At 48.7% G+C, this 18,361-nt stretch overlaps 1 protein-coding gene and 1 long non-coding RNA gene across 5 annotated transcripts in view; one reads left to right on the forward strand and one right to left on the reverse strand.

The window, feature by feature from the left end:
• Tob2 (transducer of ERBB2, 2) lies at positions 1-12,663 on the forward strand. 3 transcript variants are annotated; one of them, XM_040277469.2, is made up of 3 exons: positions 1-538; positions 1,466-1,613; positions 8,519-12,663. In XM_040277469.2, the coding sequence occupies exon 3, from the start codon at positions 8,616-8,618 to the stop codon at positions 9,651-9,653; it is 1,038 nt and encodes a 345-aa protein (XP_040133403.1). In that variant the 5' UTR covers positions 1-538; positions 1,466-1,613; positions 8,519-8,615; the 3' UTR covers positions 9,654-12,663. The 3 variants fall into 3 exon arrangements, with proteins under 3 accessions (XP_040133403.1, XP_077908802.1, XP_077908803.1); XM_078052676.1 differs by lacking the exon at positions 1-538 and adding an exon at positions 549-705; XM_078052677.1 differs by lacking the exons at positions 1-538; positions 1,466-1,613 and adding an exon at positions 2,815-2,833.
• The window catches only part of LOC144378494 (uncharacterized), a 20,163-nt gene continuing 11,710 nt past the window's right edge, over positions 9,909-18,361 (reverse strand). For both annotated transcript variants that reach the window (XR_013440214.1, XR_013440213.1), the window contains one exon: positions 9,909-18,098. This is a non-coding gene — a long non-coding RNA (uncharacterized LOC144378494). The remainder of the gene's footprint in view (positions 18,099-18,361) is intronic.

The following is an 18,361-nucleotide window of genomic DNA, read 5'->3' on the forward strand; positions in this document are numbered from 1 at the left end:
CCCACCCAGGGCTCCGGACCTCGCCGTCCGACAGTCCTGTTCGCCTGACCTCACCGGGCTCAGACCTCCCTACCCCTACTCTGCCCCACACTGTCACAAAGAGGCAGAGTGGTCTGCGCCGCCGAGATCCCGGCAGAGGGCCCGGACGCCCCCCATCCCGGGTTCGGAAAGTCTTGCTCCGCCGCCTGAGGGACCGTAGGGTGTGCGCGCCCGTCGCGCCTATCGTGGGCAGGCGCCACACCACTCCGCGGGGCTATTCCTAGAATTAGCGTGGCTCTCTTAGCCCTCGTAGGGGTCGCTGGCTGGAGGGAGCCAACTGGAGCGTCGGCTGGGGGGCGGCGCTTGTGCGTCTGCGTGGAGCAGGCCCTCTCCCTGCACGGGGAACCTGGTGTCAAGAGGTTACTCAGCTGTTGGCCATCGGCCTCTTCATCCCGAACAGCATGCCCCAGGCCCCATTCCCCCTCGCCCTCCTCTCGACTTTTCGCGTCCGACGACGAGGCGAGCCGCGCTCGGAAAACTCAGGCCAATGCGAGTTCAGGTCCGAAACCTTTCCAGAGCTCAAGAGGTGCCCCTAGATCTCTCACCCAAGGAGGTCGCAACTGGGCGAGCGTGGGGGGTCAGGCGCCTAGAGCTGGAGGGGCGCGCCAAGGTCGCCTCGGTGGGAAATAATTCGGACAAACAAACTTGCGTACCGCCGGCGCCCCGGTAGGTGCAGGGTCGGAGGTTAGGGGAGAGCTTCCTGGGGCAAGCTGTGCCCGCCCCACCCCCGACAGCCACCGTCCAGCAGCCGGAGTGAGCGCCCACCGTGTCTCAGCCCGGTGCCTGCCCTCACGGAGCTCCCCGACTACCTGGGGATGCTCCTTACACGCTAAGCACGAGCTCAGAGAGTGGCTTGAGGCTGCAAGAAAATACGGCACGGCAGTGTTGTGATGGGGAAGGGAAGACAGACAGCCAGGCCGAGGAGGTGGCGACGCGAGAGGGTTTAGAAAAGAGACTCCCGCAGCCTTTGCCTGCGTCCCACGCCCAGCGGGCTACGGACCCGGAAGGGTTAATCCGCGGGCCGGCAGGGAAGTAGTCCCGGCCGGACGCCCAGCCCCGCCCCGCCGGCGGAGGGACGCATCACGCAGGGGTGGGGAAGTCGGATCCGTGCGCAGGGTTGCTAAGGGTGAAACTTTTCATTGACTTTGCTCACTTCTGGCCGGGGCGCGGGAGGGTGCGGGTCGTGGGCGGAGAAAAGCTAGTGGCTCGGGCGACGCGGGGCCAGGAGGGCCAGGTCGTCCGCCGACTACAGCAGTCCGTCCTCCGCCCCGCGACGGGAGCCACCCTCTGGGCCGCCATCGTAGTGTTGTCGCCGCCGGCCGGCCTGCCCGCGGTCCGTCCGTCCCCTGCCGCCGAGTCCGACCTCCAAAAAAGCTGAAAGAATTATATTAGGAGTTATAGCCCGTAACCTCCTCCTTGCTCCCAGCCCTCATCGACGAAAAAGACACATCGGCCCCCGGCCTCGCAGCGCCGGAGAAAGCAGGGAGAGCGACCTCTGCCCCGGGCCCAGGACTACCCTGGCAGGAGAAGACACCTGGCGACCGGCAGCCCATCCCGCCGCCGCGGAGACCCGAGTGAGTGCAGGGGCATGCGGACGGGGGGGGGGCACCCTGACACCCACCGGCTGGACGGCCTGCCCCACCCCGCCCTTGCTCCGGCTCTTGGCTTTGCTGGACACTCCACGTCGCTGTCACCCCCTCCCCCGCCCGGCCAGCATTTTCCTCGCCCCTTCTATCTTCTTTTAGAACCGCCCACATTTTCCCCTTGCTCCTCTACCCTGTCTCTGATCCTGCGGTACCCAAGAGCCCCCTTCTCTCCCAGGTGGAAGAGTGGCCTCTCCTGGATGGAGTGCATTTCTTCCCTTCCTCCTCCCCCAGTTCTTATATCCCAGATACTCGCTAGATTTTCCTTGTTCCCCAAAGAAACATAACTCCCACTGCCACCGTTAAATAAATGAGAGGAAGGAAGGAGATCCAGGCCTTTTTCTGCTTTTCCCGTGTGCATGGAATGGGGTTGCTTATGGTTTATTTCTGGTTCTGTGGAGCCTGAAGGATGAAGGTTGAACATCCTTTCTTGGGGATGAGACCGATTAGAGGGAACTGTCCTTGAACCACTCAGCCAGAATTCATTTCAGCTTGAAATCTTTATCTTCTTGGCTTAAAGGGAAAACTGCGCGTAAAAAAGTACCAGTAGGACTATGCCAGCTAGTGGATTCTACTTGATCTACATAGGGTCCCTGGGAAGAAGGGCCCTACTCCTAAACTCCCTTTTCCAGTCCAGAGAATGGATTGTGCCCTTGACCAGGTATCTGGGGAGGAGGGAGGGAGCAAATGGAAGGCACAGCCGACTGACCCTCTCCTCCCCTTGGAGCAACCGAACCCCACACACGGGGCTTCAACTTGAGGACCAGCAGATAGGGTCTTGGGTGCCTTCTCATTGTCCAACCTATTGTTTTTTACCTTCCTACCCAGCCCACCTGGGAGTAGGTCCCTCATTTATTTCTCAGTAGAAAAACATCCTCTTGCTTTCTCGTCGCCTGCCCCCTTCCCTCTCTTAAGCATTGAGAAAAGCAGCTTGTGTGGGAGGCCGGATTAGGGAGGTTTAACACCCTGTAGGGAAGCTTTGCAGGGGATCTGGTAAGTCTGGTCATAGAGTAGCCCTTGCAGTGGGAGGAGACTCACACAGAATTTTAAATATTAGGTGTTCAGGTTTCCGATGTGCAGTTTTTCCTTCCCAGCTGAGAACCTTCCCCATTTCCCTGGAAATCCTTTTTCAGACTTGGATTAGAAGTGGGGTAAGGTTTGAGCCCCCCTGACGTTGGGCCTTCTGATTGCCGACAGAACTGGGTCCAGTTCCTGCTTTTCCTTTCCTGACTGTGGGGTGCTGGAGCCGAGCCTACTGGCATTAAGTGGAAAAGGCTCCTTTCTCTTGGAGTCCACAGTCAGTCCTTACAGCAACCCCAGACAGCGGCTGTCCACCTTTGGAATTCAGATTCAGCGGCAGGGGTGGGGGTGGGAGGGCGAGGCCTTGTCTATCCCAGCCCACCCCTTTCTCCCAGAAAAACTCATTGGAAGCAGGTCCCTAATTCAGCAGTCTTCGGAGGCACTGGAGAGAGATCGGGAAAGTTCTGCCCCTCGTACGGACGCGGTGGGTGGTACGAACTGCGAGCTGGCCCAGTGGGTAGATTTGGACGAACTGTCTTGCGATGGGAGGGGGCGCCCGCCGCGCAGTGCGCAAGTGCGTCGGAAACTTTTCCTACGCTCCGACCCTCGGCCAGGTCCCCCTGCCGGGCATGCGTGGTTGGGCCGCCTACCGGCCCCGCGGAGCGCGCAGGGAAGTGTAGTGTGCGCAGAAGTAGGTCACGCGTTCGCGCGCGCCCGATGCGGCTCCCAGAGTGCAGAGCGCGCCGGCCTCAGGCGCGCCCTTCCTTGGGAGAGCCCTGTGGGTCGCGCCCAGTGATGCCCGAGCCACGTTTGGGGTGGGTGGGAGTGAGACCCAGCAGGGCGTGGTCAGCACCAGCCCTGGAAACGTTCAGCCCACGCCGCCCGTCAGGCCGCTGCTTAGGGACCGCCGGTGGGGCGGGGCCTCACGGTGACCTGCGCTCTGCAGACGGTCGGGACCCCAGGGTTGGCTGCCGCCTCTCCCGGCCTTGCTCAAATCCAGAGCATCCTATAGTGCTTGATTGTGGGGTGATGTCATTGTTAAGGGTTTCAGGTGCCTGGATATTTTTATAGATTTGGGGCCCAGTAGATTCTTTCACCATTGTCCCTTCAACCCTTTTTAAAAACACAACTGTTTTTTTGTTAAAAACTTGCTTCTCTTTCTTATTAGAATAAGATATACTCCATGTTTGTATAGATATTTCAAAATATTCCCTATCATGTATAACTAAGAACAACAACAACAAAAAGAGCTTGTCTCTTGCCTGTAATCCTTGCCAAAGCCGGAAGGTCTGCAGATTTGAGTCCAGCCTGGGCAATTTAGCAAGACCGTGTTGCAGAGTAAAATTAAAAGGGCCTAGGGTGTATCTCAATGGTAGAGTGCTTGCCTAGCATGTGCGAGGCCCTGGGTTCCATCCACAATAAGGGGATCGGGGTTTCTGTTCACTAGTCTTCTTTGAAATCTGTATAGACCGAGGCCTCCTTCAGCATCTCCCCACATCTTTACCTCCTTCAGCGTCTCCCCACATCTTTGTTTTAAACTTACTGTTTAAAACACAAGTCAGCAAAGGGATCCGAATCCAGGTTTAACCTTGTGGCTGAAAGTAAGCAAATTCAGGAGGATGAGATTGGTGTGTGTGTGTGTGTGTCTGTGTTTTGTAGGAGAAATTGAACTTAGGGACCCTTAACCACTAAGCCGTATACCCCACCCCTTTTTAATGTTTTATTTTTATTTTAAGACAGTGTCTCACTGAGTTGCTGAGGCTGACTTTCAACTTGCAGTCCTGCCTCAGCCTCCAGAGTCCCTGAGATTACAGGCTTGCACCACCAAAAGGAGGATAAAATTCTTGGTGAAACTACACAGAAATTGCATTTGTAACTTTAATACACTGACAGAAGTGGAGATTTTGCTATTAAAAATTTATCCCCACACACACAAACACACATATGCTTTTTTGCCACCTTTCTGGCCTTTTAGTTGAAAAAGATTTCAAGAATTTTCTGCAGCTTAACAAATATACCTGTTCCTTTTATTGAAGGATAGGTATTTCTAAGCACTCTAATCTACCACACTTTCATAAATATTTTATATAGAAGCTCTAGAAATTGTCCATAGCTTTGTAAAAAAAAAATAAAAATAAAGAACTCATCCAGTGATCACACTTATCTTTAGCTGAAGACAAGACAGCACCAGTGCTTTAATCCTGTCCCATAAGCTTCTTGAAGTCAAAATTAGAGCCTGAGCTGATAGAGCATAAAATCTCATTCTGGTCATCCGGCATTTTTGTAAGGTTCCACCCCACAACCATCTGGCCTGGCCTGTTCTCCAATTAAAGAGGCAAAGGTAGCATTATACACTTCCTTATTTGTGCAGCAACATCACTGAGGTATAAATTGGTGTGCAGCTTTAGTTGCTTATGCTGCAGAAAATGGTTCACTAGGCAAGGCTGATGACAGTGGTTCTATTGTATATTGGGTGGGAGGCCTATTTCCCAATGACTTTGGCCTGCATTTAAAATGCTCCCATTTTGAGGCTGAACTGTTTGGGGCTGTTTATTTGGAAGGCAATTATACAGTCAAGTTTGAGTAGGCCTAGAAAGGCATAGAAGTCCTTTCTTTGGTCTGGGTGGAATACCAAGAGGCACATTTTAAGAGGCCATGGTATGCCTTAGGAGAAGTGTCATATGTTGACTTCAAATCTGTTTTACTTTTCAAAACTCTTTGAAAACACTGGCTTTAACTCCAAGCCCATTCTTGGGATCTGATGCCAACTTTCTTCACATTTTTTTAGTTTCCTCCATGTTGAATACCTCTAGTTCACCATGGTGACCTTTTTGTTTGTTTTGTTTTGTTATGCTTGAAGGTTAAACACAGGGCTGTTCTACCTTCATTTATTTTTGGTCCCAGGGATTGAACCCAGAGGTGCTTAACCACTGAACCACACATCCCTAAGCCCATTTTATTTTTTGAGACAGGATCTTACTTAAGTTGCTAAGGCTAACCTCAAACTTGTACTCCTCTGCCTCAAGCATCCTCAGTCACTGAGACTACAGTGGAACACCACCACATCTGGCCCTTTTCATTTTATTTTATTTATTTTTTACTTTATTTTTATTTAAATATTTATTTTTTAGTTGTAGTTGGACACAATATCTTTATTTTTTATTTATTTTTATGTGGTGCCGAGGATTGAACCCAGGGCCTCGCTTGTGCTAGGCAAGCACTCTACCACTGAGCCATAATCCCAGCCCCCTTTTCATTTTATTATGAGAACATGGTCTTGCCAAATTGCCAAAGCTGGTCTTGACTTGTGATCCTCCTGCCTCAGCCTCCCGAGTTGCTGGGAATAGAGGTGGGTGCCACCATTCCTGACTCAAACCTCCATTCTTTTTTTTTTTTTTTTTTTTTTTTAAAGAGAGAGTGAGACAGGAGAGAGAGAGAGAATTTTTAATATTTATTTATTTATTTTTTTTTAGTTCTCGGCGGACACAACATCTTTGTTGGTATGTGGTGCTGAGGATCGAACCCGGGCCGCACGCATACCAGGCGAGCGCGCTACCGCTTGAGCCACATCCCCAGCCCGCAAACCTCCATTCTTAAGCCTGTTATGATGTTGTACATCTATAGTCCCAGCTACTCAGGATCACTTGAGCCCTGGAGGTTAAAGGTCAGCCTAGGCAAAATAGCAAGACACTATTTTTTTTTTTTTTAAGCCACCATTCTTGGGAGGAGTCCCATGGTCATATAGCTAACTTTATATCTGGTGATGAACCAGTCTTCAGAAACAGAAAGTCCCTTTTTACCATTCTTCTCTTTAAATCACAAGGGGCTGGGGATATCACTTAGTTGGTAGAGTGCTTACCTCACATGCACAAGGTCCTGGGTTCAATCCCCAGCACCATTTGAAAAAAAAAAAAGAAACCCTGGAAATGATCTGTCTTAATCATGAATAGACATTTGAAGAAACTTACAGATCAAAGATCAAAGTCTTTTGGAGGCTGGGATGAAGAGGAAACCAGGGTTTCCTGAGTACTGAGCATTCTTTGGGCAGGCTTGGGAGAGGGACCAGTCACTGACTCCCCATGTGACCCTCTCTGTTTCCTCAGACCTGAAATGAGCTATGGTGCTCTAGATTGATCCAGTGCATCTTCTCAGATACGTTCATCCCAGAATATTTTTCTTGAGGATTTAGTCCTAAAAGTGTTCCTAGGAGCCAAGGGCCCAAGTCTAAGAATGAACAGGGAAGTGTGTTGGGACAGGTGTTCAGAAAACTCAAGACCCCCCAAGCCTACAGCTGGTACCTGGACACTTCATGCTGAAACCAGAAGGGACTTTAATCACAATCCAACACTGAGTCTTTCACAGGACCGAAGTTGCCCTTGACAGGTCATGGATCAGTCTCATCTCTGTGCTGAGCTCAGCAGCCTAGACTTGCCCAGAGGTCTGGTTAGGGAGATGTCTTGGCCCTGCCTTCCCTTAAAGATTGCCCTTTTTTAGTTCATTTTCTCCCTGAGCATAAGTTCAGGAACCACCCTTTTGGAGAAAGTGAGAGTAGAATCACTAGCTCTTAGGACTTAAGGATCATGTTCCTGAAACATGAGGCTGGCCCAGACCTATGGGGTAAAACATTTTTGACCTCAGTGGGATTGGCTGTGAGAGAGTCCCAAAATAACAATCTGAGTGTTTATCTTGGGCTGCCTTCTCCTCATCTCCAAACACTTGATAAATCTGATCCAGTGCCGAGAACAGGTGGTCAGACAGTCCCTGGGAAACAGAGTGATGATGGGTCCCCAGCTGGAGACTACAGGGTAATGGAAATTTTCTTCCCTCTACCATCATCCTCATCACTTACACCTTCTACAGAAACTACAGAGATTCCCTCAGGCCACACCAGTGCTGCTCACGCGCGGGACACACACATATATGTCTGTGTGTGTGTGTGGTGTGTGTGTACGCGCGCATGCAGCAGTGTACTAGAATTCAACCCAGGAGTACATTCCCAACCTTTTTTTTTTTTTTTTTTAGTTGTAGATGGGCACAGTGCCTTTATTTTACTTGTTTATTTTTATGTGGTGCTAAGGATTGAACCCAGTGCCTCACGCATGCTAGGCAAGTGCTCTGCCACTGAGCTACAGCCCCAGCCCTACACTGTAGTTCTTAAATCAGTTCTGCAAACCCAGCCTGAGCCTGAAAGCCTCACATCCTTGGGGCCCAGGGTAACAGATGGATATGACTGAAGTCCAAGCCCCAGAGAAAAGTTGGCAGTGTTCCTTCATGTTCAGTGACCTGTATCCCTTTCCATGTAAGGAGGACAACTAAAAATTTTAAACTTACATCTTAGCCTGTGACAGTTTGGGGACATGACTTCACCAAGATATTACAGAGACAGCAAAGTCCTTCCCTTCTTCTGATGAATTAGGAGCCTGGGTTTATTCGTTTATTTATTTTTGCTTGGGTTGTTTGTGTGTGTTTGGGGGGGTGTGTATCATTCGTACAGGGACCCAAATTCTCATAATGGTGGAAAATGGCATTCCGTATGTGTTTATTATTTTAAAAAAATAGCTAACTTTATCAAGTGTCTACTACTGCCAAGTGTAGCATAAGGCAATTTATATCCTCCAACTCCATGTCAGACACATTTTCCCAGTGAGAAATCTAAGGCTCAGAAGGAAGTAACTTGTCTACAATTGTATAGTTGAACCCAGCCACTGGTAGAATGGTAGTGATCCAGAGTTGGTGTTTTTTTGTCTGTCTTTGGCCACTTCCACCTGTCTGCATATATAATCATGGTACTCCTCTCCTTCTTTCTCATTTCCCAGAACCATCTGCAGCCCAAGTCTGCCCATCTTACATCTGCAACCACTTCCCTTGGCCTGTGCACGTGCCCTGCACTGATTCTCTGCCTAGGAAAGGACCATGCAGTTAGAGATTAAAGTGGCCCTGAACTTCATCATCTCCTATTTATACAACAAGCTGCCCCGGCGCCGGGCAGACCTGTTTGGAGAAGAGCTCGAGCGACTTTTGAAAAAGAAATATGAAGGCCACTGGTACCCTGATAAGCCACTCAAGGGCTCTGGCTTCCGCTGCGTCCACATTGGGGAGATGGTGGACCCTGTGGTAGAGCTGGCTGCCAAGCGGAGCGGGCTGGCATTGGAGGATGTGCGGGCCAACGTGCCTGAGGAACTGAGTGTCTGGATTGACCCTTTTGAAGTGTCCTACCAGATCGGTGAGAAGGGGGCTGTAAAAGTGCTGTACCTGGATGACAGTGAGGGCAGTGGTGCCCCAGAGCTGGACAAGGAGATCAAGAGCAGCTTCAACCCTGATGCTCAGGTATTTGTGCCCATTGGCAGCCAGGACAGCTCTCTGTCCAATTCCCCCTCGCCGTCCTTCGGCCAGTCACCCAGCCCCACCTTCATCCCTCGCTCTGCCCAGCCCATCACTTTCACCACCGCCTCTTTCGCTGCCACCAAATTTGGCTCTACCAAGATGAAGAAGGGTGGTGGGGCATCTAGTGGTGGGGGCGTGGCCAGCAGTGGGGCAAGTGGCCAGCAGCCACCACAGCAACAGCCTCGCATGGTCCGCTCGCCCACCAACAACCTGCTGAAGCACAAGAGCCTCTCTTTGTCTATGCATTCACTGAACTTCATCACAGCCACCTCGGCCCCTCAGTCCCAGCTCTCACCCAATGCCAAGGAGTTCGTGTACAATGGTGGTGGCTCGCCCAGCCTCTTTTTTGATGCAGCTGATGGCCAGGGCAGTGGCACCTCAGCACCCTTTGCGGGTGGTGGGGCCAGCACCTGTAACAGCAGCAGCTTCGATATGGCCCAGGTATTTGGAGGTGGCACCAACAGCCTTTTCCTGGAGAAGACACCCTTTGTGGAAGGCCTGAGCTACAACCTGAACACCATGCAATACCCCAGCCAGCCGTTCCAGCCTGTTGTGTTGGCCAACTGACCACTCCTCCACCCAGAGGGCCAAGAGCACCCACGACCACAGATAAGAAAAAGGAAAGGAGAGGAAAGGCCAAAAAAAAGAGGAAAAGAAAACTGTACAAAAATATTTCCAATCTTCTCACTCTCGCTTCTAGAAAAAAGATCCAGCCCAGGCATGGAGTGGGAGGGGGCTCCTGAAGCACCGAATCGTGGTTAACTCAACCCCCCCACCCCGACCGTTTTCCTGCCTGCTTCTGATTTATTTGGTTGGTTTGGGTTTTGTATTTCTTTTTTTTTTTTTTTTTTTTACATGTAGTTTTCTATATAACATCTTTAATTAGTGGCTTCCTGTGCTAAGAATGGTCCAGATGTGAATTGCTGCTCCCTGTTCCCTCCTCCCTCCTTCACACTCCTTTATGATTGGTGTGTCCAAGCTCACAGGGAAGGAAGAGCTGCAGCTGGGGCCAAACCCCCCCAAGTAGGGAGAGGCTGGCCCATTTCACTGCCTGCCCTCCAGCTATCCTCTCACTCAAAGCCATCCAACCTCAGCAGGACTTCTTGGGCCCTGCCACCCAAATAGGTCTGACCCCAGCCCATACTCCCTCTCAGGCTGGGCCACAGGGAGTTTCTGGCTAGCCACTAGACACCCTCCCCCAAGAGCTAATGTCTGTGACTACAGGGAGGTTTGCACTTTGTCTTGTTGAAATCCTTTCATCTCTGTGCTGTGGCCCCATCCACCCACCGACCCCACCAGGCCTAGGCGATTATCATGGCTCTGGACACCCAGCATCCTTCATAAGCAGGGCCTCTTTCTCTAATGCAGCCCTTCTTCCCTGGGCCTGAGGCTGCGGGCTAGGAGGTGGGAATAAGGGGTGTGTGTGTGTGTGTGTGTGTGTGTGTGTGTACATGTAAACGTGTGTGTACATGTACACCCCTGTGAGTATATGTGGTTTGCTGTCCTGTTCTAAAGGATTCCAAGCCATGTGAAACTTCCCTCTGGATGTGATTCTGGGTTGCAGCAAGTGCTTATTTATGTATGAGGTTGGGGAATGGGCTGGGGGTGGGTTGTCAGTTTTTTGTAAGGCAGTATGGAGGGGGTGACATTGGCTGAGCCTAAGGCACTCCCAGAGGAAAGCACTGCAGAAGGAACTGGTTTCCAGACTGCAGAGGGATCTGCACTTTTGTTTGTTTTTGACCAAAAAGAAAAAAAAAAAGAAAGGAAAAAAAATAGAATTATACACACACACATACATACACATATATATAGGGAAAAAACATATATATACACATACAATATATATATGTGTGTGTGTGTATATATATATGTATATACATATATATTCACACACACATAAGCTCTGAAGGGTAGAAGGAATATCCAAGCCTCTGTTGCCTAAGAGAAGTCCCTAGACTTCAGTGACCCTGTTGTGCAACCTTACCCAGGATGGGAGCTGCTTACCTGAGTTCCATTGGTGGGGAGTTGGGGGTGGGGAGATAGGACCCGCATTTGGAGTCGGTCAGTGCCTATTGCTGGCAGTCCTGAGCCTTGCATTGTGACTTTTTGGTCTTCTGGTTGTGTTATTTCACTCCATCTGTGTCCCTACCTGATAGTTTCTCTCTTGTCATCCCCCTCACTACCCTTACGCTGCCTACCCTGGACCTTGATGCTGTGAGGCATGGTCTCCTGGGTAGACCAGGCTGGACAGGCATGTGATCCTCCCAGCCATTGTACTTGGGATACAGAAGGGCACTGGTTCCCCTTCCTCTGCAGAAGAAAGGGTTTTTTCCAATCCATGGCATAGCTTCTGAGCCACAGTGCTTTGGTAATGGGGCTACTTAGCATCAGGGCTCCATCACCAGAAAGCACCAAAGTCCTGGTATCCCACCCCATTCCATTCTTCCCGGGACCCCAAGTGGGTACTGCTGTGGCAGTGAGTCTGGCCCAGACAGGCACTGCCGGCCTTCCCTCCCTACAATGGGCACCAGCTCTACCTCCCCATCAGGGCAAGGCCCTGGCTTCTCAGCCCAGCACCATCTGTTCCTCTAGACCTCTTGGGCCAGCCCAGTCTGGGTCACCCTGTCCCTCATCCTCAGCTCCCATGCAGGTGACAGGCCCAGGCAGATAGCTCCTCTCTGGGAAAGGTTGGATGCTGCCTTATCCTCCTTCTGGCCCCTCCTGTGCACACACACACTGGTACCACCCACACCCAGGCCAGCTGATTTTTCACCACATGCAGGGAGAGGGGGAGACCAATCCCTTCCTGTTTCTTGAAATACGAAGAATAATGTGTGTTCAGGAGCATGGCTCCTACACTGGGCTTTTGGGCCTGGTTCAGTCTGTCTCGTCTCAAATCTAGGCATTTTTGCTTCAATTTTATTTTTTTTAAGAAAACAAACAAAAATCTGCACTAATTTACCTGGTTTCGTAGGAAATTTTTTTTTATTTTTTACATTTTTTGGTGTCCGTTTGTATTGAATAATTTGCTACATTTGTAAAATGTAAGAGGTATATATAATATATGTATATTTCTAACGTAAGAAATGTAATTTTTTCTTTTCAAGGTTTTTTCTTAAAAAGAGGAGAGAAATTGATATTTTTTCAGGAAAACAAACTTTAAAATAAAAAAAGAGGAGAATAAACCTTTTTCTCCCCTTTCCCCATCCTCTGTCTATCCCTCTTTCCCAGGAACAAATCTAAAGATGGATTATCTTGTGAAGAATGTAAACTGTCAATCCAGAATGATGTCTTTTTCTCAATGCAGGGAGCTATAGATTCTCTAATTCTCCCTAAGAGTGGGAGGGGGCATTGAAGCAACTGTGGAGAGGAGCCAGGGGAGCAGGGTAATGACTTTTTTTTTCTTTAGTGAAGGAGGAATACAATCAAGTGTTTTGTATTCAGAATGTTGTGCAATATTTTGGAATGGGACATTGGTGTGTTAGAGATTTAGTTTAAAAACAAGATTGATCAAATCTGTACAGTTTATATTGTTCCAGATTTTTTTAAGTTTGTATTAAAAGCATGATATATAATAGCCCTTTCCTTGCTCCTAACTTGTTCTGTTTATGGGGTCTCTTGGGATGGAGAGAATGGCAGTAGCCCAACCCCTACCCCTGGGTGGACATAACTGACTTCTTAGTATGCCCACTACCACTATCCTTTTCCATGTTGCAGACAGGTTCCTTGAGGCTAATAGACATTTTCTTGTTTGGTAGTTGCTGGGGCCAGGACTGGAAGCAGAGCCTTAAGATTGGGGTTCCTCTTTGTGGCTATGCTAGGAACTGCCTATTCCTTGGAGAAGGAGGGAGAGGTCCACCTCCAGCCTACTCTAGATATAGTATTTGCCACTTGCTCTTTGGATATGGCCAGAATGAGGAGAGCCCACCTAAGCCAGGTTTTGTCCAAACACCTGATACTCGGGTTCTCTGTCCTTTTCTTGGGCCAGACACCTCCCTAGCTGCTTTAGAGGTGACAACCTGTCTGAGCCCAGGATTGGAAAGCAGCCCACTTTTCTGCCACTGATTTCTTTGAGATCTCAGCCACCTCCTCCCTCTCCTAGGACCTCAGGGCCATGTTTTTCTTCACAAGGTCAGGGCTCATTAATGCTGTCCAAGGTCTTTGGGCCCAACTGGACCCAGAGTATTTGTGAAGGTACTTGTTGAACCTTTTGCGGGGGGAGGGAGGGATCCCAGGGATTGAACTCAGGGGCACTTAGCCACTGACACATACCCGGCCCTTTTTCTTACATTTCATTTAGAGACAGCCTCTCTGTTGCTGAGGCTGGCTTTAAACTCATGATTCTCCTGCCTCAGCCTCTCTAGCCGCGTATTCCTCTGTTCCATCATGTGGGGCTTATTTTTGTTGAATCTTATCTCGCCCTCATAGCAGCCAGTGGTGAAGGCCAAGTTAGATTGCCTGCTTAAATTCACAAAACTAGTAAGTGGTAAGGCTGAGATTTTGATTTGATGTGTCGTATTCAATCCAGTGGTCTTGAGCAGTGTTAGGCCCTTGTCAGAGAATAAACCAGTGCCTGTCTTTCCAGAGCTGATCTTACCAATATTTGATAAGCTGTAATACTGTTTTGGGATATGATGATGGAGATGGGGAACATTAACACTTTCAAACTGGGGCAGAGGGCAAGCAGATTTATAGTGCATCAGGAGGGTGGGGTGTCCCCAGGCTCTTAACTTTACAAATAAGCCAATACAGCCCTCCCCTCAACCCCTGCAAGCATGTATACTTCATGTATCTAGAAGCGCTGGGGCTAAACGTCCAGCCTCTAGACAGCGTCCCAGGAGCCCTGGTGTCTAGCTCCTTCCACTGGCTGCTTCCCACAGAGTGTCAAGCAGAGGAAAGCCCCTGGTCAAGACACAAAGCCACTTAACAGGGGTCTCATACTTCTATCAGAGAGAAAGCCAACCTGTCTTGTGTCCAAGCTGTCCACCAGTCATGGGCCCCAGAGCAGAGGTGGGATGGCCCCTCACCTCATTTCTATTTATAAACATAGGTCCTGACTCAGCAGGTGCCAGGGTCACCTGTTCCCACTCTGTCACACTCAGATCTGAAGGGCCAGGGCAAGCTCCCACCCACATGCCAAGACTAACTTCTGGGACAACCAGTCCCTCCAGCTCATGGTGTGGACACTACATATTTGAACAAACCCCCAACTCCTCCATGGAATGGACACAGAACTAACTCACTCCATTCATGCCGTGTTTTATTCACCAGTTGTTCACTGGCTCTGATGAAAAGTGAGCTGGAGACCTGGAGAGGTAAAGGGCTGCCTGGGACCCCTGCCCTACAGCAGGGGAAGAAAAGGGCATCATTTGTGCACTTTAAAAACCATCCCTGAGTATCCATCCACTCTGTTCTGGAAACAGTTGTGGGGGTGGGCACCTTCAGGACACTATACACAAGGGACCTAGGAGCCCACAGATCCAAGAAGGCTTCTTGGAGGTGCGAAGAGAGTAGAAGTCAGCCACAAAAGAAAAGGCAAGGCTACAGCCCTCCCAGGGGAGCCCCATCAGGGGTAGGGGAAAAGCCTGGATCCTGCTCCTTAGAAGCACAGGTACCACCAGGCATGGTGGTACACACCTGTATTCCCAGTGGGTAGGGAGGCCAAGGCAGGAGGATCACAAGTTCAAAGACAGTCTCAGCAAAAGCAAGGCACTAAGCAGCTCAGTGAGACCCTGTCTCTAAATAAAATACAAAATAGGGCTGGGGATGTGGCTCAGTGGTCGAGTGTCCCTGAGTTCAATCCCCAGGACTAAAAAAAGCACAGGTACCAATTCCAGCCCTGCTGCTCGCTAGTTGGAGGACCTCCAGCTACCCACCCACCTCCTTTTTTATTTGTTTATTTTTTTTAGTTGTAGTAGTCACAATACCTTTGTTTTTATGTATTTATTTTTTATGTGGTGCTGAGGATCGAACCCAGGGACTCACATGTGCTAGGTGAGCGCTGTACTGCTGAGCCACAACCTCAGCCCCTCCCCCCCACCTACTTCACCTCAGTTGCCCAACCTCTACAATGAGAACAGTGACTAATACTTCCTTGTGAACAACAGAATAATGGGTAGGGAATGTTGAGGCACTGGCTGATCTGGAGTAAATAAGTATCATTTTCATCAACTTGGCCATTATTGTCCATCCTCAAAGGCAACCAGCCTGCCCCATCCGGTCTATTGCTCTGCACTGGCAAACAGGCCGAAACCCAGGCCTGCCAGCAACAGGACCAGGCTAGGACCGAAAATAAAAGTTTCATTTTAGAGTCTGGCTGCCCGTAGGTGGCAAGCTGCCTCCAGTAAGAAGATGTCCCATGAAGAATAAGACATTCTACTCCCCTCTCCTCCAGGGGCTTGCCTCGATCCTCAGCATAGGAAGGGTCCCCGACTTGTCTTGCTGAGTTGCTCAGAGCCTCTCCAAGTTGCTGAGGCTGCCTCAGCCTACCAAGCCACTGAGATTACAGGCGTGTGCCACTGTGCCTGAAGTCCTGACTCCGATTCTCAGCACTGCCACGAAAAAAAAAAATCATAGCCAGGTGCACACATATAATCCCGGTGACTCCAGAGACTGAGGGAGAATCTCGAGTTTGAGGCCAGCCTCAGCAATTTAGCAAGACCCTGTCTCAAAATAATAAAAAGGGCTGGGAATGTAGCTCAGTGACTCAATTCCCAGTACCAAACAACAACAAAAGAAGCAGGGGAGATTTCTCTTACACACTGAATCTATAAACCTTTCCAGAATCCCTCCTTTGTGCCAGGCCATGAGCTGGGCCCCCGCACATGGACTGGCTGGAGGAGCAGACCCAGGCCTTTCTCTCAGGTGAGTTCCAATGGTGGAAACAATCCCAGGTCATCCTGACTTCAACACTCCAATGAGCCACACCAGAAGGAAGCCCAGGAGCTAGGAGTACCCAGAGCAGGTTCTGATCTGTTGCTGGAAGGCTTTTCAGAGGGCTGAGAGAAGCAGATGAGGGAAGGGTTTGAAGAATCAGGGAATAGCCCATAGACACAGATGCCAGATGCTGCTGACCGAGTGGAGGTCACCTGGACTTGGTATTGAGGGTGCCCCAATATTGAGGGAGCCCCAGGGATGTGGAGGAGGAACATGACCCGGCTGGAGAAGTGTAGAGAGCTTCTTCAAGAAGCCACAAGAACTGTTCAGAGGGCAGAAATGCAAAAACCCAAAACTATAAATCCTCTAAAAGAAAATAGAGGAAATCTTTGTGACCTTAAATTAGGCAGATTTCTAAGATACCCTTCAAAGGCAAGATCCATGAGATAACACATTGACTTTATCAAAATCAAGAATTTCTGGGCTGGGGATATGGCTCAAGTGGTAGTGTGCTTGCCTAGCATGTGTGAAGCACTGGGTTAGATTCTCAGCACCATGTAAAAATAAAAAAATAAAGATACTGTGTCCACCTAAAACTAAAAATGAATATTTTTTTTAAAAAAAGAACTTCCAAAAATACACTGTTAAGACAATAAAAAGATAAGCCACAGACTGAAAAAAAAATTTGCAAATCATATATTTGATAAAGGGCTAGTATCCAGAATATAAAAAGAACTTTCAAAACTCAATTACAGCCAGGTGTGGTGGTACAGCAGCTCTGAAGGCTGAGGCAGTAGGACCACAAGTTTATTTAAAGCCAGCCTCAGCAAAAGCCACATGCTAAGCAACTCAGTGAGAACCTGTCTCTAAATAAATTACAAAATAAGGCTGGGGATGTGGCTCAGTGGTTGAGTGGGTTCAGTCCCCTTACCCCCCCAAAAAAAAATTAAAATAAAATAAAATTTAAAGGGCTAGGGATGTGGCTCAGTGGTTAAGTGCTCCTGGGTTCAATCCCCAGTATAAAAAAAAAAAAAAATCAATTGTATGGGTGGGCACAGTGGTGCATGACTGTAATCCCAGTGACTGGGAGGCTAGAGCATCACAAGTTCAAGGCCAATCTGGGAAACTTAGGTCCTCAGCAATTAAGTGACATCCTGTCTCAAAAACACTAAAACACTGCTAGGAATACAACTAGTGGTATAGTGTTCATGGGTTCAATCCCCCAACACACACACACACAAAAAAAATCAATTACTTAATGAGATGGAAAGGCTTTGATCAGTGCATGCTATATATATGCATTGAAATATCATGCTGTACCCCGTTATGTACAATTAATACATGTTAATCAAAAATATAAAAATTAATTACAAGTTGGACATGGTGACATATCCCAGCAACTCAGGAGGCTGAGGCAGGAGGTTTGTGAGTTCAAAGCCAGCTTCAGCAACTTAGCAAGACCTTAAGCAACTCAGGGAAACCCTGTCTCTAATAAAATAAGAAAAGGCTGGGGATGTAGCTTAAAAGTAGAACTCTTGCCTATAATGTGTGAGGCCCTGGATTCAATCTAATATATACCTACCCTGTGATCCAGCCATTCCATTCCTAAGTTTTTCCCATATGAAAAGAAAATATATGTCCACATAAATACTTACACATAAATGTTCATAACAGTGTTATTTTTAATAGCCTTCAAGTGGAAACATCCAAATGCCCTTGAGTAGTTGAACAAACTTTGAAGAACCCACACATGGGATACTACTCAGCAATTCAAATGAAAGAACAAACGAGGGGCTGGGGTTGTGGCTCAGTGGTAGAGCGCTCACTAGCATGCATGAGGCACTGGGTTTGATCCTCAGCACCACATAAAAATAAAGACCATAAAGTCCATCAACAACTAAAAAGTATATATATTTAAAAAAGGAAAGAACTAACGATAACAGGCCACAACATGGATGAATAGAAAAATAATAATGCTGAATGAAAGCCAGATGAGAAAGAAAAGAATACACACTGTTTGAACACATTTATAGAAAATTACATGGGGCTGGGGATGTGGCTCAAGCTGGACTGGCATGCGTGCGGCCCGGGTTTGATCCTCAGCACCACAAACAAAGATGTTGTGTCCACTGAAAACTAAAAAATAAATATTAAAATTCTCTCTCTCTCTCTCTCTTTAAAAAAAAAAAAAGAAAGAAAATTACAGAAAATGTCAACTAAGCTTACAAAAAGTACACTAGTGGTTGCCTGGGGACAGAAAAGGGGGAGGGACAAGGAGGGAGGGATTTAGAAGAATCAGGAAACTTTGAGGAGTAATGTACAGGTTCATTATCTTGATTGTGGAGATAACTTCAAAAGCATATGCCAAATTTATCAAATTATCATTTTAAAGTTGTGTG

This window comes from Ictidomys tridecemlineatus, chromosome 6 (assembly GCF_052094955.1).
Source record: "Ictidomys tridecemlineatus isolate mIctTri1 chromosome 6, mIctTri1.hap1, whole genome shotgun sequence".
NCBI lineage: Eukaryota > Metazoa > Chordata > Mammalia > Rodentia > Sciuridae > Ictidomys > Ictidomys tridecemlineatus.